Here is a 23573-nt window from a genome sequence, read left to right on the forward strand (position 1 = left end):
GTACGAGCACTGGGATGATGAACTTTAAGAATTGAGCATCGCACGTATTCCAAGAGATATAAGTTGGAAGATACGCAGATATGCCACCGGAAAATCGCGCACGAGCTGACTTTAGAAAATCCGACAAACTCCAACCGAAATGAGAATTCCTATCTCCTTCCACGCGAATCTTGTGGGAAGTTCTTCAATTTCTGTCGTTCGGCGACGGCTCAAACACTTCCCGGGAGTGAACAAAACGAATGCCGGTAGATGACGAGAACAGCGCATCAACCAACGAAACCAGACACAGTTTTCGTTATCTTCCTCGTCAGGACCTCCCTTTTCCCTTCTGCGGGGTTCGATGGAGCACACACACGCACGCACAGGAACCACGGAGCAACACAGTATCTATCATCCAGTTATCTATCTAAATAGAAAACATGCGCTTTTTTGCCCGCTTTCCATTAAAAAGTCATTAAACATCCTCTTCTCGGTGCGCTGCAAAAATTATTAAACACGCTCTCGCATCAAAGTTTGCGATGTGCGGGGCGAAAACATTTTCACATCACAAACGGTCCCCCCCCCCCCTCCCCTGCCTCCTCTCGGGCTCCTCCTCTACCTCAACCCAGCATTACCCCACTTGTGTTGTATTTTTATATTTCAGCTTGTTTTTCCGGTTTCACCACCGCCGGAATCCTGGTGAGTGGTGGTTCTGGGCAGCAGCCAGGAGAAGGCTTATTGTTAGTTTCATGCTCTTATCCCCAAGCGCTCCCGCTTTGTTTCGGAGTGTGTGTGGTATGGGATAGATATTTCGTATCCTTCGTATCCGGTGGAAAGCGTCATTGAGCTAGAGGAAGCTTGGCATTATCGTTTGCGTCGTGCAATGCACAATATGGCCGGTATGATGATATAGACGACTTTGGCGATGAAGTCCACGCTGTTTAAAGTTTTTAAAGCAAAAGCGAGCGTACTTCAATTCTTATACGCTATAAGTAAGCTCCAGAGTTTAATTGTATTAGGATTTTAAAGAGCACAATCTCACACACAAACGCGCACGACTTGGTAAGTTCGCTTTAAAATCTTCCCTTTCGTTTCGACCAAAATTCTGCAAATGTCACCCAAGAAGAAGACTCCTTCCACAAAGTATCTTTCCCTTAAGCTCAGCAACTCCATCTTCACAATAAAGATTTCCTCAACTTGGCGGAAGTTCCGGAAGCTTGCGCCCCGTGGAGAAGTCCCCCCCCCCCCCCCCGCCCAGAAAGGCTCCTGAAAGAGAATGCTTTTAGCTGGGAGCTATCCATCCCTTCAATTTACCAAAGGGAATGAGTACTCTGTTCCCTTGGGTCCTGTATGCGGCGTTGTACCTCATGTAACATCCCGTACTCACTGGATATGTTTAAAGTCACATATAAAACACGGAAAACACTAATAATGCACAAAATGGAAAAAAGAATCATTTAGCCCAAGGATAATGGCCCCGAGAACAGAAAATTGAAACAACATTTCTTCTCCAACATTTCATGCTCACACCATTTTGGGTTTCAGCTCTTATTAGTGTTTACGCTTTCCGCCCGAAAGCGCATCGGTCCCGAAAACGGTTTCGCCTGTTTTTAATGTTTATTGAAAATACATTTAAATCGTCTTTTTTCGTCATCGTCGATGGTTTAAAAATGTTGCGCCGAGCATATGAGGCGATGTGTGTTACCCCATCGCCCTTCCCCCCCACCCGCCCGTCAGTCGCAATAATTTATCCCTGAAAAACCCTCGCGCCCCCTCGGACTAGGTTGGGAGTGGGAAAATGAATGGATGTTGACGGGTGGTACAGTGAGTGAGTGGGTGGGTTGGTGGGCTCGAAATCGAAAATTGAACGATGGCAAATGAAGCCAGAATGCGGGCGAAGCGCGGATAAAAATCATCATCATCATCAACATGCTTTCCGGCTGCGTCCGCAGGGCCGCACAGGGTTGGCTGCGTTCGTTTCGGGACCGCCGCCGTCAATCGAGACGCCCATCGGACGTGGGAGGGAGAGATTTTGAAATTGAGCAGCACTGAAAGAAGCCTCCAGTCCGGAGGCCCGTGGCAAAAGGTGGGAAAAAGCGTGGAGCGACGCTCGGGAAAGGTAGGCAGGACACGACCGGTGGACCGGAGTTTTGCCATATCCCGGCAGCCGGCAAACAACCAGAAGAGCGCGCGCAAAGTGTACACGTACATTAAGCTTTTTATGCTTGCCGTAGATAAAAGGAATCATGTTTTTTTAATTACGATCGTTTACGACTTTTTTTGTTGTTGCTGTTGCTGCTGCTGCTGCTGTTGTTGTGTTTGTTTGCTCCATCTCTAGCTGTATTGCTTTGCTCGGTCGGTTCGCCAGCTCGCTGCCCCTCTCGGCTCCCAGCCCGTTTCCCACTGCTCGGGGAAAAACGTTTTAGTAACTGTCCGTAAAACGGTTTTCGCGAAATTGGCTAATGTATCCCGCATAAAATATACAATCGCTCTCTTGCTGTTTTAAAGGGACTGGATTGGGTGGTTGGTTGGTTGGGTTTGCTGGTTGGTTGGGTGAGTGGATTGCTTCTGGATGTGTGGGGAGTTCGTGTGTTGGTTTGGGGTCGGTCTCTCGTTAAGAAAAACACAGTGCGATGGGCGATCCAAATGGATGAAGGATCTGTGGAACACGATTTTCGAAAATTCATAATCGATTCGTGGCATTTTCGGGCACTCGTAGAGGATTTTGGATGGGGTTTTCGCGAATATTTATAGAAGAAGGTTATGCTCGCTGGGAAAATTGAAATCAGTAGAATTGGATAGTTGAAGCTGATGGAGAATTCTTTTTCTGTGGTAATTATCTTATCTATAAAAATAAGTCTCTTCTTCCTTCTAAGCGCTGGCTTTATCCTTTTCTATGCCACTATTCCTTTCCTCTTCTTTTTTTGGTTTGAAGTAGTGATGGGAATAACCACTCAGTAACGTGAATTAAATCAGAGTGAATGAGTTATAATAGTGAGTTACATCTCACTCTTGAATTTATTTATTCTTCAAGAATAGAGTTCAAGAGTTTATCTCTCCATGCCGACTAGCCACTCACTAACTGCGTTTTAACTCACTCGTGAGTTAAATAACTCATTGGTGATTTAACTCTCCGTGCCGACTAACCACTCACTCACCTCGTTTTAAATCACTCACCTCGTTTTAATTCACTCACCTCGTTTTTACTCACTCACCTCGTTTTTTCTCATTCTCACTACTCAACTCACTAGAGAGTTTAATATCGTATTGGCATATTCCATTGTTCACGATCACACGATGATTTAAGAAAATACAATACGGTAACGAGCCGTAAGGATAGATTGTTCAAAAAAAAATATTTTAAAAGGGACTATGTAGATCTTTCGCCCGTTTGTACGGCCGCACTAAAATTTTCAACTATACTGCTCGTGAGTGATTATATGATATCGAAGCGATCTTTGGGCAAAACTTTGTTAATGCATTGCAAAATGTTAATCAAGCAAAAAAATGTTAATGAGCATCGGAATGAACTCGCGATAGGCCAATACGATATTCAACTCTCTAGTGAATAAAAACGAGGTGAGTGAGTGGTTAGTCGACACGGAGAGTTAAATCAAATGTGAGTTGAAATAACTCTTCGTGATGATTTAAATCATCTAATTCGTTGCTAAGATTTAAGTCATTCACTCATTCTGATTCAGTTTGCACATAGTTTGAAGTAGTAGTTGAGCTCACCACAAGTGTCCGCAGCGAGTTTTGAACATAGACCCTACCGTATTGTTGACGAGTAATCTAATGGCATCACTATTCATGCAACTGAATTCAGCTATGTAAAAATACAATCTTAAGCAGTAACAGTATTTTTCTTTGCTTTATATACTAAACCCATTAAACTATGCCCGATCACAGAGACAGAACAATGTTTTCTTAGAATCAGGAAGATTTTTAACCCGCTGTGGTTCGTGAACAGGGAAAAAAACGAGCTTCAATTTTAGCCTTTTTGCCTCGTGTCTTTGTTGCCTATAACGTACACGCGCACCCACCTACAAGCATTGGACGGGCAATCGTTTCCCAAACCGTCAAAGGAACGATCTAAAGGACCTCGGCATGATGGAGTCGTCGAGCAACACAGCGATCCACACAGAGCTTCCTTTGAAGTAAGTTTACGTTTACTTTACCACCGACAACCAGGAGACACACTCTGTACTGGTACTGGTTCTCGATAACTTGGAGATGTGTGTGTATGTTTTTATTTCCTCTCCAGCTTGTGTTTGATATGTGCTTGTGCGCTAGGCGTTATAGTACACAGGATAGGGCACATTCCGGGGACGATTCCGAGGTCGAAGAATAAGGTTGAAACCAACAGAAACAAAAAACCTCACAACCGAAAAAAGCCAACTTTTGATGGTTTTGTTTTATGTTTAAGTAATTTGCCCAAAGTTTATTTCCCCATTTTTTGGACAAAACCACCCACACGACGAGCTGCGGCGGGATGGCTCGATTCCGGGACAGGACACTACTCACACACACACACACACGCTCTGCTCGTTTGATCCGCAACAAAACGGGAGAAGAGAGTTCAGCAATTAGATTTGGTTTAGTGCATTACCGTGCATTACCAGCCCGGAATCGTTAGTTCTTACGCTGGTGTTTTCAGTTTTTCTTTTTTGCTGTTGCTTATTCCTTCACTTACTTGTTTGGTGCTTCTGTTGTTTCTTCACCATTTAAGATGGATGTGCGAGGATTTTTTTGTGTTGCCGGCAAGTGTGTGCTTTTCCTCTTTTCCCGTAAACCACTCACCGGGTACTAACACGAAAAATGCTTTCTATTTTCATCCCTTTGCGCCCTTTCGCGCTCATCTGTGTCCCGCTGCGGTGTGTCAAGTCGTCCCTAATGCATTTCGGGGTTTGCTACTTGACACTTTGGCCACCGGAGTTCGCAGCGTCCTTGGTGTGTGGCTTTTCTGTTGAAAGATTGTGTCCCTTACGCTGTTCTGCCCGAGCATCATCGGAACGGATTTCTTTATGGCTCCTGGCTGTTCGCTCATGTGGCCTAAATAAAGCAACATCAAGTCGGTGGCCCAGGCGTACCGAGGCCACGTGTCAGAACAATTCGCCCGAGATTGTGACAACAAAAAGGTGTCAGACAGAACGCTAAAAGGGGAAGGTCAAACATGTAGCGAAGAAAAAAGTTATAAAGCTTATTTTCCCCGTATGTGGCCATTTGGCGAGTGTGTATTATTAACTCTTGACTGTTAAAAAAAAAACAGGAAAAACCTTCACAAAATGCAACGCCCGATCTGCTCCGCCTTAGAAAGAGGGTTTGGGCCTACCTACCCAATGTGTGGTGGTGCTCACGATAATTAGCGAGAACGGAACCCAAACCGGAAGTGTAAATATTGTGACACACAGTAAGTGAGCGCACGTGTCATTAGTTTGCCCTCGAAAAACGCCCTCCAATTAGGATAAAGAATTATTTCCATCCTACCGCCTGCAGCTGAACTGTAAAAGTAAAAAAGTCACTTCAATAGGACACGAATTCACACATGATTAGGATGTGTTCAAGCAGGAACGTTTTTTTTATGTGGTGTGAGAAAAAAAACCCCTCTAAAACAGTTCTAATTTCTGTGCGCCTAACAGTATGCAATGTGAATGACAGCCAGCCTTCGGAAGAATCGTCGTTACGAAACGTTTAAAAAATTCTTAACAACTTGTCACCAAACCGTTCTCAGTTCGCATTAAAGCAGCCCGTTCCATCGAATCCATCGAATTTTATCGACGAATGATTTCTTCTCCCCCCTTCATTCAGTCGGATACGTGTATCATGATAAATTGATTTGCTCTGGTCAGGTTGGGACAAGATTCGACTCCGATAGTCAAAAACTCCGTACGTCCTTCCGCCTGCCTACCTGTGGCCTGGCAGAGTAGCATAGCGAACATAATTACATTTGCTAAACTTTATTTCCACAAATGTCATCCACCGGCAACAGCCGGGCTAGCTTTAAAGTGAAACAGATCGGACTGAAAAGGGATCAATCGATTGTCGCTTGCCGTGCCGTAATGGTTTGATTGGGCGAACTAGGGAAAGTTAGTTGTGGGGATTTTAGCTGATGAAAAGCTTCCCTTTAAAATAAGTAGATTCTCCATGAAAATATTTTCCTAAAGCTCAATTTTTATATAATATTTTCGCGCCAAATCACGGCCAAGTATCAAAAACCCCTGCCACGGCGAAGAGTTTGTTTCCAATTTATTTAAATACATCCCTGCAACAGCCAACAAGCAAACGCAACTACAACAACAAGCCTCCCAAGTATCTGGCCCACCATCATGCAAGAGGGTAAATAAACAACGACGAATAAAAGCACACAACAAAAAAAAAAACAACCAACAACTCACCGAAACAATCCCCGGAATGTTGTTCTTTTCCAATCAACTTCAGCCGCCCAGCAGCTCGATGATTCCCAGATGGCCAGATGGCCGACTGTTGGGGCTCGCAACCATGAAAGGTATATCTCCAGATCTCCCGGTCGCCTCCAAAACAAAGACATCCGCCACAGTCGGGGGGGGGGGGGGGGAGGGGCAAAAGGTACGGTACGATAAAATGAAACTACAACTTCATCCCCGGTCATCTGACCCCATTCCGACCCCGGTGTGTCCGAAGATATCACGAGCGAATCCTTGCCCGTGGGGCAAAGTATGGACAACCATTTTGTTGCTGGTGCTGCTCCCGTCCCGACACGCATCCCACAATGGCGAAAGTCAGCTTTTGCTGTGTATCCCGCCGAACACAACTTCATCCGAAGTCGCGGTGCACCCACACAACGATACGAGCGCGACCAAAGTACCAGAGCAGGAAGGAGCAACACATCAGAATCCTGTCTCTTGGAACTGGGAAAGAACGGGCACGATAGTGGTCTCTGTTCAACCACCGGCGAACTATGCCGTTGCCGTAGAAACGTGCACCGAAACACATTAGCTCGAAATGATTGGTCAATTTTTTTTGGCCACATTGTCTACGCAAAGCATCTTGCCGAAGGATGTGCGTTTGTCCTGCTTTGTCTTGACAACGAGCCTCGTACGACCAGCAAACCTACGGACATGCGCACACTGCTCCGTTCGGGAATATGGAAAAAGGGTGTCCTGTTTTCTCACTCACGTTGGCGTACGGACAGGATCGTAAGTATAAAGGACATCGTTATCTCTCTCTCTCCCTATTTTCCCGCACATCACGTCTAGCTCACCCTCGCACGTTGTAGGAAGAACGAGTTTTGGCAACACTGCTACCTACACACACACACACACACACCCGCATCCCGCTGAAGTACCGTGAAATTGCACAGTTGATAGAATCCCCTCCGCCAGCCACCACCAGTTTCCGCCCCTTCGGCCGACGAGTATTACCTCGCGCGAAAAGGACCTTGGCACGGCATTTCGCGCCCGTACACAGCGAGCATTGGCGACGACTACGGGGCGAGGCTATAGGGTGAGCGCACAACTCGGAGCAATCGAAACCCGTCGGGCCAGCCAGATCCGGTACTCCGTCGAGAGGGGACCATCAGATGATATTAATTTTGTTACTTTCAAGCATTTCCATTTCACAGTCGCAACAGACAGATGTGCCACCGCACTTGTGCCAAGGCGACAAACATCCGACAACTACCAGGACGTAACAGCGCGCACCTAGGCCCCCCTTTGGTGGACAGGCGAATGTGTGCCCCACGCGCGAACTAGGTGCCCGCGACTGGCCAAGTGGACGAAGACTGGTGAATAGCAAGAGCGTGTGATGGAAACGGTGTAAAGCTGTGTCGGAAACTTGTCCAATGTGTTTTGCTCAGAAACGCTACCAGTGAATTTGTGATTATAGCCAACGTCAGCGTACCGATCCAAGAACAACTGAGAAAAGCGGAAGATTATCTTGAATAGACGAAACGTGTGTGTGTGTTCACTCTTGGAGCCTAAATAATAGTTCAAGTTACAGTGTTTTGTGTAAGGATTAGCAATCGCCTTTCGTTCGTGAAGAATGAACGCATGTGTTGTGCTTAAATGAATCTCCCGACTAGGTTCCTCAAGTTGTCGGAATAGTCTGTGCAAGTTTGTTGGTCTATTCTTGAAGGAAAAAAATGGAAATGTGCGTGTGCTGAACGATATGTCTCGTGGTAAGGCACAATTCTAGCTGCGTCCGGAGTTTCCAAGTGAGTGTGTCGTTGGCTTAGTGCGCGGATTAGTTCCCGGTGGCCGTTCAAGCTGTATCTGCCGACGGATTACTGTTGCCTGCCTGCGCCGGTGGTGAATGCCGAGCACACCGAACCATCGTCGCTGTCGAACGCCGGCCACACCCGCACCCAAGACAGCCACGGCCCCACGGTGGAGTTCAAAACCAACTGCGCCGGAACCGGCCCCGTCGGCGGTGTTCTAGGAGGAGTCGCGTCCAGTGTGCCGGGAAGCGGCGTCGGTGGTCTTGGTTGTATCGGGGGTGGCCCGGACGGTTCGGCGAACGGAGCACCACCGCTCGGGCTCAGTCCGACCAGTGCGGCCGCAGTCTCCGCCGACTCGCAGCAGTTCAACATCTTTCCGGCCATCTTCAGCCGGCAGCTGAACTTTAACACCTCCACCGCCGGCTCCTGCAGCCAGTCGAAGCTGATGGACGATCTGCGGCCGAATCTGGTCGGCGGGCTGCTCGGGCTCCAGCAGGGTCTGCTCGACGACCATGCGGCCCTCGCACACGGCGGCAACCTGTCCCAGCACAACGCCGGCCAGGATAGTAAGTTTATGTCCCTGCAGGACAATCGGTTGATGGGGATCGCGTCGCACGAAAACCGGCTGCTCGGGCTGGGCGGGCAGGACCACGGGCGGGGTGGCGTCGGTGGGCCGACCGGTGCAAACGGGGACAAATCGATCGGGCAGCATCGGAAGTGTAGCAGCACACCGGAAGACTTCAGTGCGCTGTACGGTGGGCTTGCCGGGACGCCGATCAGTGATCATCACCACCATCATACGCCAGCTCACACACCTCCGAACCGGTTGTCGGACAATGGTTCCGTTACGGGTAAGAATCGCCTAAATGCCCCGTCCTCCCAAAACCATCCCTCTCTCCTGCGGTTCCGCAGCTGTTCCGTCGGTGTAATCGCACCGCGGTGTTTTGACCGTCGGCACACGACCCACAACAACCCTTGACATCTTCACTTCAGCCCGCACGTGGCCTGGATTAACGCTGCAAAAAGGGAACGCTCGGCTCCGGATAATCCATCCATTATACTGTATCGGGCGCTAAATGGCCAAGAATAGCTTTCTAATGGGATTTGGTTGAGGATTCCGACCGACGGACGGTCCGTGCAACAGCCGTTTAGTGTCTTTTTTTGGGTGAAAAAGAAAGTCCGTCGGTGGTCAATGATGATGGGTAGCTCTGGCCAGATAATTAGACGCATGATTGGAACGGGTTGGAAATCGCACGTCCAGGCGGGATATTGAGGATTGTTTGGATGTTTTTTTGACAGCTGTCGAATCGTTGCTGCCCGGGACGGGACATTAACAAAGACCCGCTGATGCCGTCGGCAAGAAGTTCATTGTGAATTGGCCTATTGACAGCTGGCCTCTGCTAATAGGGAGGATTTTAAAACTACCTCTTGCCTAATTGCTCTATTCTCCAGTCTAATTGAGGGCGAGTTAACACACTTTTCTAGCATTCGCAAAGTGCTTGTACTGTGGTGACTATCAAATCCATAAAATAAATATTTTTCCTACACTTCACGTTGACTTTCACCCCCAAAGCGGAAACCAACGAACCTCGGATGTAATCTCGCATCTAGTAAACACCGATCGATGTACGGCCTTAGCTGATTATACCCTCGCGTACCCCACCTTCACGCGCAGCTACCATTATAGCACTATAATGATGACAATAATAATGACAGGTTGAATGCAAAGCACTAGACAAGCCAACCCATCCCCTAGGCCGAACGGGATCGAACGAGAGGCCCGGTACGGACGAGTGCAAACAAATGGTTACATTTCTGGTAAGAGGACACCGGAACAAATGTTACCCGCGCTTAAGCTTCACACTTCACCCGGGGGTGTTCCCCGGGCCCAAGATGCATTCCAGCCAGGGATGTGGTCTGCAATTGTAGACGCCCGTAGGTGATTGTCGTTCGTACGGTCGAGCGGTCATTAGCATTGAAAAGCCGAAAAATTTACCAAAGTACACATACACACGCTGATTACAAAGCAATTGAGTCCTTCCCGGCTGTTCCGGGATTGTCGGAACTGTCGGCAGGGGAAGAAGAACTAGATCCCGTCGCTATACACGGCAGGGCTGCTGGGCTTGCCCTCCTGCAAGCGAACCCTCCTGATGTTCCATTCTTTTTTTTTTTTGTCGGAGCCGCCGGTGTAGGAACGGCCGAGGGAGAAATCGGGAACTGTCAATCTCGGCGAGGGTCCTTGCCCGGAGTGCATCAAATAAAGTAATAGTCAAAGGGGAATTAGAGAGCAATCAAAAGGTGTTGACATACTTGTCGTAAGCTGCACTTCATTATTGTTGCTTTCTTTCGCGGCTGAATGGGACGGTGGGCGCACGGTGAATACCGCACCCCGGGTTCCTGGGCCTGTGAGTGGGTTTTAGCACCAGACCCGGCCATATGGTTGGTGTAGAATTAGAGCCCAGCGTGACAGGCTTTTAGGGAACGACGCTGGGTGGAAGGCCCCGACCGACCAGCACTAAATAGGATTTCGATCAAAGGATAAGAGATACATCCCGCGCGCCTGTAGACATGAAGTTCCGCCTGACAAGGCAGACAAGCACTTATCGGTCTGTGGTTTGATTAGCGCATCATCTTCAACCAGAATGCTGCATCCAAGCGCTAAAGCCCTGTAAACCGCAAAAGACCCTCCGGGATGCTCCGTTGCCCGCTCACCTTCTTGGGAATTAAAACAGTTCTTCCCGCGGCAAGAGAAGCGCCCTGTTCCCCAAAAACTGTTACAGCGTCGTTGTGCGGGCACCGTATCAATTATGTAGATGGGCTAATTAAAGGTAAACGTGGGTGTCATTTAACTAATTAATCGCTTTTCCTTCCTTCCATTGAGGCTTCGGTCCAGGCCTTGGCAACCAGGAGTTGGGGGCACACCTGGGCCTATTGGAGGGGAGTTCCTCCGGCGGGTCTTCTGCGCTGACCGTGGACGGCGCGTGATTCGCGAAACCAACAACGGTTATTAATGAATTATTTATTTTTGTAAATTATGTTAATGCGCACGGTGACTGCGAGTGATACAGTGTCCCTTGGTGCCTTCCAGACGGCACGGCCCGCCGACGGTTCCTTACCGCTGACCAGATCCGATTAAAATACGTCTTCCTTCCACCGGTGCAAGGGAAAGGATGTCAAAAGCTTCGGGGCAATTCTGATCATACCTAACGGCGCCCCAGTCCAAAATCAACGTCAACGATCTCAGGTGGCAATTGTGGGACGGGACGGGCGCTCTTTTATTTAAACCCAGCACAACTCTGCGTAGTTACGTGGTTGATGATGTCCAGCTCATCCTAAGGGGTGTCATCCACGCAGGAAGAGCAGCACAATTATGCGCATCTATCATCATTAACTCTGGTGATGACGTTGTTGTTGATGGGAACATCACATCACAGGTTTTGGTGCGCGTGGTGACGATTCTCGAATCTTTTCACCTTTCGCTTCACTGTGCTGCTGCACCCAAAACGGACACTTCACCGAGAACGCTGATTTACAAGGCTCACGTCAACCCGGACGGCAGTGACAGACAGAAGATCCCGGAATGGTGGACCACGGGCCAAACATCGGCCCACTATCCACCGCAATCATTGTCGTCCAACGCGTCATCCGAGTGATGTATCCTCCCATGATCGGCGTCTGTCACGATCGTAGTACATCAGTCGGAGGCATTTTTAGCGCCAGCCAGCCATCACGAGAGCCTTTGCGCCAACCAACAAAACCCGAAGCCGTTTGGGGAGAGGTGTGTGTAGTAGACATTGCGAAATAATTTATTCATTTCCATCATGGAATTATACCATTTGCATACTAAAAAGCCTTTCGTCCACCACCGTTTCCATGGAAGGCACTCGTTTTGGAGCATCGGCACCACCTCTGCCCTTCGCTCATCCGTACCCATCCCGGCTCAGTTCTACTTTCCAAGCACACACACACACACACACACTCGTGCTGTGGGAACGTCGAATGCCAACAACGAATCGTTAAAGGTGGAACGACCAGCCGGTCGGCCAACATCTGCTAATGAGCAAACTGATTTTAGAGTCCGGGCGAGCCAGTCCTTTTCCGAGCCAGAGAACCTGCACCCAGCGGAAAATACGCCAGAAGTGCTTTATTTTGAAGCTGTGGGTTGGGCACGGGTCTTGTTTCTGTGGTTTTCGGAATTCACGAGAACCACTCGCTACTCGTTGACTTTTACGTAAAGTGTTTGAAGCAACCGGCCCTATACAGAAGGTGATTGTGCCATGCTTAGTCGGGAAACCGATAGGTAACGATGCTTTAATCATATAATGTATGAAATGCATGACTGCACGATAAAGACAGCCCTTTACAAATTATTTAAGCCAGGGCTGGTACCTTAGAACCAGCTTTAAGCAAACGTCCGCCTAAATGTATGCAATTCGCACAACACCTTTCCAAAAACAAATCGTCCTCCAATATTATCCCGTAAAATGCTGCAAGGATCTTTACGGGTTAGGATAGCACAGCTTCAGTCTTTGATGTGGACACTCTTGGCCGTAAATCGATTGTACATCATCGTTTGACAGCTTATGTGGCCACACATTGGTTGTACGGTAGTACGAGATTTGCCTCGATTTCGCAGAAAATAAGTCGAAAAAAGCGTCCCCTTTTCGTAGCGCCGTAAAACAATGTCCTGTGCGAGACAGCTCCGTCCAATCTCGTCCAATTCTGACTAACAACGGCCAAAATGTCTATGAGCTCGTTTTTGTGTGCCTATATATCGATTCGTGTGCGTGTTTGTGTGTGTGTGTGTCCCGCAAGCGATCCCGGTATTGAATTTAGGTTTAGCCCATTACTTTGTAATTATCGGCTCTATAATTATCAATTTAATTACAATCAATTTATTAATTAGTATTATTTAAATGGATACCACCAATTTATCGGCTCATTATATGGCTCGATTTCGTTGAACGGCTACGTGAGTGTGAGCGTGCGTTCCCTCGTATGTGTGATCCGTGTGATCGTGGTGAACTTCACCGCTAAACTAAACGGCACCGATCTCCTGCCTGTCCGTACCATCACACAGCTGCCTTTTTGTGCCCGAGTGTGTATTGTTTTTCCAGCCCCCGTGTGACTACTACTGACGTCGGATGTTTAGTGGAGGCCATTTTTTATTCTTTCGAGATGGCCACGCTTAGTGCGATTATGGCGGTGCTGCGTGATAGTGTTCGTGCGGTTTGTACATGATGTTGGTCGAAGCGTTTATCGGCCCGCTAGTGGTAGAGTGTCCTGAGTGCCCTACACATTCATGCGCGCTCTCTCGCTCTCTCGCTCTCTCTCTCTCGGTCGACAGATGCCTCAAATCAAATTGTGATAACCGCCGGTGACGACACGCCGGGCGGTTTTGGCAAACTATTTACCGACGGTAAATCGGCACTTTTTTGCGTTTACCAGCTAATTAGAATAATCGTAGGTACGTGGACCGTTTAAGGTGGTTCCACCATTGGATGGCAACATTGTGTGCCGAACTGGAGGACACACACTATTCGGCGGCTAGTAAACCCAACGCCCGATCACAAAAAAAAAAGTCCGAAACTATTGTTGGAAAATGGAAAGTGATACGATTGAAGCAGCGGTTTTATGTCCAATTTTAAAACACGCTATCTTATCGATCAACCATCTTCATCAGATGCTGCTCAACAGCGGATCTCCTTCTATCAATGCGGCGAATGGTCCAGATACGTACCCATTTATTATTTATGATACATATGGTACCTCTATTATTAATCCATTTCCTGCGCTTCTCGTTGAGTGAAGCCCTTCTGATCTTGATGACAAATTTAAAGGCTACGGGGACTCGGTCCCTGCCGAGGGTTGGCCTGTGCAACTGAAGTGATGTCCTGTGGGTTTTGCAAATAGAAAATACACTTGACTCTTCCATCACATCACTTCGAGCCCTTCCCGCTGCTAGCGCCTAAGGGGAAGGCCCCTTCGTTCTGGTTACACTTTTCACTTATCCTTTCCTTATCTACAACGGCCATCCTACTCCGAACGCTATATCAGTGCATCTGTGTGTACCGATGTATCATGATGCGGTCTGTCCCGCTTGTCTTCCCAATGTGTCCTCAACTCTCCTTTAGCAGGCACAAAAAAAAGATGCATTCTAAATCTGATAATTTCCTTTTGCATGGTACAACTACACACCATCGCCCGGTCCACGTCCAAAAAACAGCGGAAGGTGCATTTAAAAAACTAAAACCCGAACCCAACAGTGGCCCGCTCGGTTCCTCGGTGCCGGGTGGCATTTCGTCACCCGGAAGTGGCATCTCAGGGTTGCCTCAGCATGCTGGCCACACGCCTACCACAGCATCCTGCCCGACACCGGCCCGAAGGCGACACCGAACTACCTTCACTCAGGTAAGCTCTACTGGCGATTCCCGTGTCCTGTCCTGTACAGTGGCTGACGCGTCCCGTGCTTCTTGTGCTCCCGCAGGAACAATTAGCAGAATTAGAGGCGGCCTTTGCGAAATCACACTATCCGGATATCTACTGCAGGGAGGAACTAGCACGAACCACTAAGCTGAACGAAGCCAGGATACAGGTTAGTACCGTGGTGGCGAAGTAACTGTTGTCCGGTGACTGTTTCCGGTGTGCTCGGTTTGCGTGTGCACACACATTCGGGTACAGTACACTATCACGCTTAGGCTCAGGCACACACACACACACACAGAGGCACAGAGACAGAATTTGGTATGCTAATTGGCGAAAGTGAAAATTGAAATTTTCATTCAAACTTGACACGGCAACAATCGAAGACATGGGCCAGGCATACCGTCACTGTGACGTACCCGTCGTTGTTGTCGGTGCGCGGGGGGAGGGGGGGGGCGCGAATACTAAGCAAGACAGACGCGGGCGTCCCGACGAGCAGCAGAACCGATGCGAACCATGGAATTACGGTGCCATCTATTATGCTAATTTACGACGTCGTTCTACTTTCAGCGTTTACTTCCTTCTATTTTTATTGCCCGTTCGCGATCAGCAGTTTTGTTTTGCTGGCGGCGTGGCGCACCGAGTTTTTCCTTCTCTGGCTCTGTGTGTGTGTGTGTGTGTGTGTGTGTAAGGACTGTCCTGTTGACGTTGGCCGGGATGATTAATATTCACGATCGACGTCGTTTCGGGTGATATTAGAATATTGGCCCACGTTGAAGATGGTTGGGCGATGGGCGAGCAGCAGCAATATCGGAATTTCTGTTCACGTGCTCTTGCTGCACACATTCGGCCGGTTTGGGGAGGTGGAAAAAACGGGAGTTTGGCAGTACTCAGTAATACTTTCTGTTGAAATTTAATAAACAGCTTGGTGGTGCAAAAAGGAAGCTTCTGCACATTGTTTTAGGATTTGCAGAGAAAAAGTTAAAGTACGCTAATGGGGTATCCTTTTCCTAGGAGTTTAATTTGAGCGAGTTTTGTCAAGGCCCATCACAAATATGTTGGTGATGGTAAACGGAGCCGTGATGGTGATGGTAAACGGATGGTCTAGGAGCGCCATTTGACATTTGAGAAGTTGTGAAAAGCAAATGTCACTGCCTCCACTTCCGTTGGGAGTACAAGCTTTAGCTCAAACAGAGTAGCCGTAACTTCTCCCCTCAAAACCTCCCAAAGAACCTCCAATGCGTTCCAATCAAACTTAACCCAAAAGCATGCCTGCAAACACATACCCGGTCAGGTTTTACGCGGAAAATTTAGTCACGACTAGCCGCCGACTAGCGATGCTCAAATGACGAAATAATACTTATTGATTGCATCAATAATTCAATGAAGATATTCGAACGATATGCGCGCCGCACACACACACACATAAACATCATTGGCTCTGGCCGCCATCTTCGTTCGGGACGGTACGTGTGGCGCAATCGTTTGCGAGCTAACTGCTTGCCGGGGGACCGTGCCAAAGGCCTAGCCACACCACAGCCAGGCACTCCGTTGACAATGAGTGAGTGTATCACCCTGTGCTGTGCAATGCGTATGCATCGGATCGTCGTCGTGTGCGTTTGATCCGGTAGTGTAGACCGCACATCCCAGGACATCTAGCCAGAATCTGCCCAACGGAGCGTCACTTGAGCGCTCTCGAATGTTTCCATCTTTTTTTTTTTGCTTCTGCTGTCGGGCACTGATCAATTTTTGTGTAGCCTCTCTCGGCTGAATTCGTTTTCGGTGCTCAAACTCCAATCATCTATACCGTACCAGGAAAGGAACCATACCGTACCACATAAAGGATACTCCCTGCACCGTTGGATTGTGATTCGCTCTGATACGTCCTTATCAGGATACGCCCGGGGGGGGGGGGGGGGGGGGGGGGATAGGGCCCTGGTGAAGCAATTTGGGCAACAGCAAAAGCTTTTCGACCGTCCGGATGAATCGTCTGTCGGGGTGGGCCTTCCTGGGTCTACCGGAGCTACGTTGTGAATTTATTATTATTGTATTCTGGCGTTCCTTTTATGCAGCTCCTACATGAAAACGGCCCATGCCGGTGCAATTATTTTGTACCGAGAACCGTGTATCCACCGTCGATGCCATTGTTTTGGAATATTTCGTCGCCGATGTACAACAAAATAATCAATGCCCTGGAGCGTCCAGGTCGAGCATCTAACGTGAGGACGAGCAGCGGGGGATAACCAATAAAGCTAGCCAAACTAACTCATCGCATATTAACAGCTCGCGTCACAGATAGGCCCCCGGAAAGGTAGAGATTGTCTTTTCTAGGCAGTGCCGTCTCGTATTTCGTGACCGGCAGGCAGCAGTGTCCTCCGTTCTGTCCATGTATGAACCCCGATCGGTTCGGACGACATGAAAGGCTCGCACTCAAATTTGACGAACGGTAGATATAGAAACTCATCATCATCAGCAGCAGCTTCATCAAGCGCACGTATCAAGTCCAGTGCTTAGACAGAGGAACCAAATTCTTCCCGTACGCTATCGGTCTAATCAGAAAGATGTGTTTCCCATACCGCCAATTACCGCCCGGATTTTGCTAGATCGGGGATGCTTAATATGCATCAAATTTATGCTTTTTCTTTTCCACAATCCATTAGCATACTGGTTCGATGGATCGGATTAGTAGCTACCGGAATCTCTTCGCTTATCCAGCGAGTCCCAGGCTAATCATGAAACAAAGAATTGTCGTCTGAAAAAAAAAACAACGATGGCGCATTTCGTCGCATTACGGGTTGCGGGTATGACATTTCTAGGCATAATGCAATTGAGTCTACATAAATCTACTCGCAAGGATCTTGTTGCAGTGGAAACTAACGTTTATAATGGGTTAGAAGCTTCTCGGAAGCAGCTTTACAGTATCCCTTATTTCAGAAAGACGTTGAGCCAATGTACTTCTGCTAGATATCTTTCGCGCAGATCCTTCACTCCTACCTGCACACGCAAAATTAATCGAACCTTTTAAAAAGCAGTTGAAGAACGCCTGCGATGACAGCAAAATGTACTTCCCTATAAATATTCCATCCCTAACATCGTCTTGGCGTGGTTGGAAGCTGTGCTTAGATGCTAGAAACTTATCCAACTCCCACGAGTTCTCCGCTTCAGAGAAGGTTCGTACTTCTCCTAAGAAATCCAAAATACTGAACACTGAGAAATGAAAAAAACATCAACGGCTAATGCGCAAAGGCAACCCAATCTCAAAAATACGTTCTGCGGAACGATCACTGGAGCGCACGAAGCGGTTGAAGTTTAAAGTAATACAAGAAAACCCTTGGCCGCTCCTAGCAGCACCTAAACTGGCAAAACTTCGAACCCATCAAAGCATCATCATCGTCGTCGTCGTAGCCATCATCTTCATCTTAAGGACATCGTTCGAACAGGCTGTGGCCCAGCCCTGACGAGGGGAACTTTTCCATGGTGCCCTGGCATGGCACGGACGGTAGGGATAAAGGGATGCCCGCCCAAGCTAAAACCCCGAGAGCGAAAGAAACGTGTAGCCGTTTCGGGCCAAAAGAACAGTGCCAAGAAAATTACCTACCAGCATATATAGGGAAGGCTGCCGGCGTGGTGCGAGGCAGTACGCGGCATTCCCGTTTGCTGTTAGTGTGTAATCTACAACATCAAATGGATCCTTAATTCAATTACTCCGCCTTCTTGGAAATTCCTCCATTACGGCGCTTCATCCCGTCGACGTTCCACAAAATTCCGTTTCCGACAGGTCTTCGCCTACTTGGGTCGCGGCGGCCATACTTCCTTTCCCTTTGGAGGAAAAACCCAAGCTAAACCGAAAAGGGGCCCCAAAGCCATAAGAAGACTCGAACGTCATCCCTTCCGCACCATCCCCACTGCATCCTTCTCGCTTCCCCCGCGAGGACACTTTTCGGTCCAATGTTCCGTGTGTTTCCCTCGCGTAGTTTATTTACGAGTTCAATTTCGACTCGACCACCCACCCACCCTCCACCAATCCACAACACCGCTTCCCCACCCTTGACCCGTAGACAGAAGCCATACTCTCTGCCTGTGTGTGGATGTGTGTGTGTTTGTGTGTGGCGAAAGGAAAATGGCGGAACTAACCACCGAACACCGCCGGTTTTGGTGGTGTCCACGAGAGCTCGGTGCAACAGAACGCAAGGAAACCGAGGGAAGGATAAGATACAGGGAGAGCACACGCCTGGTGCGTACGTGTCCCCGTACCAGCCCCCGTCAGCCCTTCACAGGCACCCTTGCTCGGCAAGACGCTAAAAGGCACTGGCAAAACTTTGCCCTCGTCATTTCGCGCGTCTTCGCAACGCAGAGCTAAGGGGTTCGGCGAAAGCATGATGGCAAGGGCAGCATAATGGGTTGGGGAAGCGCGTGAAGGGTGGCTGGCGGACGGGCGCGGCTGATGATTTCGAATAGCGGTATACACATTTAATTTAAATAGAAGACAGCATCTTCAACCCACCGTCCAACCCACGATAGATAGAGGCGCGCCCGAAACCAGAAGGGACGGCGGCATCTTTATCAGTACGGCGTGGCCCAAGGTGCCTGTGGATCACTGTACCGCTGCGTACTGCTCGGGAGAAAGAAAGTGAGAAAATAAGATACGTTGAGGGGGGAAAAAAACGACAAATAAATGAAATAAGGATAACGTCACCAGCAGCGACAGTCTACCATCGACAACAGCGTATCGTTTTCGCGAACTCGTTACACCAAGTCGTCCGCTATTGCTGCTGGAGGTAACATCTTAGTACCTTACCGAGCACGCAATACACTCCAAGTTATACGGCATTAACTCTTACAACTATTCCAAGGATTTCCCGAGGATGAAGTCCAGCTAATGGCATACTTTCGCCTCAAAATGAATTCCACTTTGGTACATCATTGTTTTCATTCCTGCTGCAAGACACGACAACCTTCATCGCGCTGTAGCGCACACTCCAAATTGCTGTAGAGCAAAAGCACGAAAACAGGCACAGAGCCAGGGAATTCTCACACTTACACATGCTTAGTCACGTGCACAATTTGCACCGCAAGATAGGAGGGGAGAACGCAGTCGAACGAGGGTCGATTCAATAACACACAACCCTCGTCTAACTATGCCGGCCACCATCACGCGCCCTGTCGACATGAAACCGTGAGGCGGAGTATGTCATACGTTCGCCATTTTGCGTACGTACATTGTTTGGTTTTCGTTTTCGTTTTTTATATGGAAAACAATTCCTAAATTGCTCTTTAACCCTGCGTATATCGTGCCTGTGAGCTACTAAATTCTGTGCCATCGATGGCCGTACCCGTAACGGCTCAAAATACATCTCCTCAATAACTATGCTAATAGATATCTCTCTAACCTCCCTTTTTTGTACCGACCAGGTTTGGTTTCAGAATCGAAGAGCAAAGTACCGAAAGCAGGAGAAACAGCTACAGAAGGCGCTCGCACCCTCGGTCATACCGTCCTGCAATGGCATGATGCGCAACATCCAGGGCTACAGCGTTTCGAGAGGTTATCAACCGTATCCACATCCAAATTCAATCAACCGGTATCCCCAGGTATGGTAGCAAGCGAACTACAAGAAGCAACTACAAGCCACCAACAACAACAAAAATGAACCAAACTCAACCACACAAACACACACACGTACTGAAGCCCATCAGATGTGTGTGTGTGTGGCAGTTATGGATTGAGAGTATTGATTTGTGCTTACCATTTTTTTTCTCTGCTGCTGCTTCCATTTCCCTTCCGGTTCCGTTCGACTATCCGCTGACTTTCCGCACCGACGCCAACCATCAACCAGGACCTGTTCCAAATGGGAGCCTCATCCTATCCGGGCATGACGCAGCCATTCTCGATGACGCACGGTTCCAATATGGGTGCCGTTGGCGTACGCCAGGACTCCATGGGTAAGTTGATTTTTTTTCTTTCTGCTTTCTGCAGCCGACCTGCATTTTCCCATTTCCCAACCGGAAAACGCGTGTGACAGGCCTGCTGGCACCGTTCGGCGTAATCTGGACAGGTAAACGGGCACTGACACACCGTTTGCTGCGGAGCGTGAAATCGAGTGTGCCTTGTGAAACGATTCCATCGGCGCGCTGCCACTGACAGCCTGCCGTTCATGGCATTCTTTGATATAAATAAATAAATGCCTTTCCTCGCTGCCGCGCTGCCAACGCGTTCGGTGGGCAAATCTTGATCGGAAAAGCTTGCACCTTCGCCGAAGGAAATTTGCTATTTTCACCTCGAAAATAAAGGAACGCCGGGGTTTGAGCGAGCGAGTGTGCACACCCGGCAGTGCACGTCTCCACATCCGGAGCAGAAGGCGAGACGCCCTGTTTGCAGAAGGCGTCAGGCCCTGGCCAATCTTTGACGTTGGGGCACGTCTTTGGAAAATTTGTCATTTCCGCCGAGCGGTAATGATCAATAATGTTTTCCCACTGCTTCCACTACAGGAGGTGTGTTTTGTCGTTCCTTAGCTCGCTCTCTCTGCCTCTTTTTTTTCTGTTTCCATCGGTCGGCGTCTTGAAGACGTTTCTGCATTCCGGCAGTAGCTCTTAAAGCGAAAACAGGAAATAACAACACGTGCACACGCGTCCCGGCACGTCCATTTGCATTTGCCGTTGGCAGGCTGTATCACCTCCTTCTTCTATTCGGTCGATTTTAATGCGCTTTTCATTTGCAATTTTCTCCCCATCACCATCACCATCCAGGAATGACGGCCGAGGACGAATGGTACAACAAAAGCTTATCGGCACTGCGAATGAACAGCTCCCATCATCCGAATCTGTCCGCACCGATGCTGCAATACCAAACATAATTAATGTAGATCAAATGAATACAAAATAGTAGCAAACACACACACACACACACGCGCGCGCAGAGAGACATACCCGCTCCATCGGCAGCCATTAAGCCGGTCAGCCAGAACTCCAGTGACGGCAGCAGGAACACCCGGGCACGGGCGGTCCGACCACCGGGGGGAGAAAACCATTTAACTGCAGCGAACAATGCAGTTGGGAGCATCCCACCCAACCCCATTCGTAGGCTCGTTTGATGGGTGAACGTTCCACGATCTCTCCACCAGGATATGGCCATTATTTTTAGGATCACCCGATGCAATTCACTTTTATGTTTCATTGTTATTGATGATGGCGTTTTCTCTCTGTTTTCCTTTTTTTGTTTGTCATCGGCCCCGGCCACCATTCGTTGGGCCTGGTTGGACCGATGGTTGTTAAAAACAGAAAACCGTTTAGCGTTCCTCCGACCGGTCGGAAAATGCTAATTGATTTAATTTGCTGCGTGCATCGAAACGAGCCTTTCTGGTGCGTTTTATAGGAAGCGTGCTGGAGCTCTATGTAAAAAAAAATCGGTAGCACATTCCCACGGCGCCCATCTTAAGCTCATCTCGTTCCCCCGTCCGGTTCCTGTTCCGTTTTGGGGTATTGGGATGCGATAAAATTCACCGTAATTTGCGTTTCATTGCATTACGTTTATCGGGGTCGTGGCTGATGCTGATGGTCGATCGTTTGAGAGGGCGTCTGCAACAAACAAACAAAAATGGCGGAAAGGGCTTTGCTGATGCTGCTGTGAAGCGAGAACAGAAGGAATTAAGTACTAACGTATAAATGCATCCTATGAAAATCAAAACATTATCCTTACCCGGACAGCAGCAAGGACACCTCCCCTTTTTCGGCACTCGGCAGTAACGGAGCAATGGATCCTCCGCGTGTCCGGGGGATCTCTAGTCGTAAGCTCCACTCCATTCTTTTCACACATACCTCGCTCAAACGAGGTTGACATTTTTTCTAACGTACATAAGCAAATCGTACTTAAAACACACACACACACATACACACACACTCACTCCGACACACAACGCGCTCAGTTCGGAAAGGTTTTGCTGTGGAGGATGCGAGGAAGAAACAAATCAATAAAACCCCTTTCATCTTCGAGTGTGACATTTGACATTCGACTAAAAGGAAAACAAAAAGTATGACAAAACAAACATAGCTAAATTATTTTATTTACTAAACACAAAAAAGAAACCCCCGAACAAAGCACGGAGAAGAACGCACCGCACGTTTAGGGAAGAACACACAGCCAAACGCAGGTCGGACACTGGTCGGAGTACTACTGCTAGTAGTAGTCGTGGTATTTTGCTCTAATATGTCAAACAGACTTAGACAAGCAAGGATCACTTGGATCGGTGTTGGTGACACTTTGGGCGTGCATCGAGCGTCGTGTGCACACTTGTACATAGAAACTATACGCGTAGTAAGGAATATTAAGGATACACAGAAGAATAAACTCTAACTAAACCGGGGCTGCGCTGCTATATAACACTGCTGCTAGAGAGCGAAAAATGTCGGGTACGGAAGGGTAAAAACACAAGCCACAAACAGGAACAGGAAAGCAAAAACTCAAACACAAGAGCAAAGAAAACAAATCCAACAAAGCGTTTGAATTTTATGTAGATGTAAATATTATAAGAAACATTAAAATTAATACAACCGTCAAAAGCAACACGGGGTATGGTTTTGTTTTCGTGTGCCGCATCACGCCATAAAGTATGCAATTTGGCTCGCAAATCAACATATGCAGTACTATAGTATGCGATTATTTAGGAGGTGAGTATATTATGTAGTGTAACACATCCCTGGTGGATTCATCCGACAAGTCTTTAGAGGTCCAAAATCTCGTCATTTAGGGGGACTCTTCTACCAGGAATCCTCGTATTCGAAGGAACCTTATTCACCAAGGGGAACTTGTTAGCCCTCGCCGATAATGCCTCTTCTACCAACAACCTTGTACTCGAGAATGCCTCGTGGTCCAAGTCCTTGCTGTCTGAACAGCCACCTCTACCAAGAGGTCTTGTTGTTCATTTCCAAGAGACTTCATAGTCCAAGGTGCTTGCCTACCAAGAGACCTTTCTCATAGTCTGTT

The 23573-nt window shown here is 48.3% G+C and overlaps 1 protein-coding gene across 1 annotated transcript; it reads left to right on the top strand.

The window, feature by feature from the left end:
- Positions 1–7385: 7385 nt before the first annotated feature.
- On the top strand, positions 7386–23149 carry LOC118505758 (pituitary homeobox 2). Its single transcript, XM_036041975.1, has 6 exons — positions 7386–9024; positions 14400–14584; positions 14661–14768; positions 20009–20185; positions 20431–20536; positions 21341–23149. The coding sequence occupies exons 1-6, from the start codon at positions 8619–8621 to the stop codon at positions 21445–21447; spliced, it is 1089 nt and encodes a 362-aa protein (XP_035897868.1). The 5' UTR covers positions 7386–8618; the 3' UTR covers positions 21448–23149.
- Positions 23150–23573: the final 424 nt, after the last annotated feature.

This window comes from Anopheles stephensi, chromosome 2, assembly GCF_013141755.1.
Source record: "Anopheles stephensi strain Indian chromosome 2, UCI_ANSTEP_V1.0, whole genome shotgun sequence".
Lineage (NCBI taxonomy): Eukaryota > Metazoa > Arthropoda > Insecta > Diptera > Culicidae > Anopheles > Anopheles stephensi.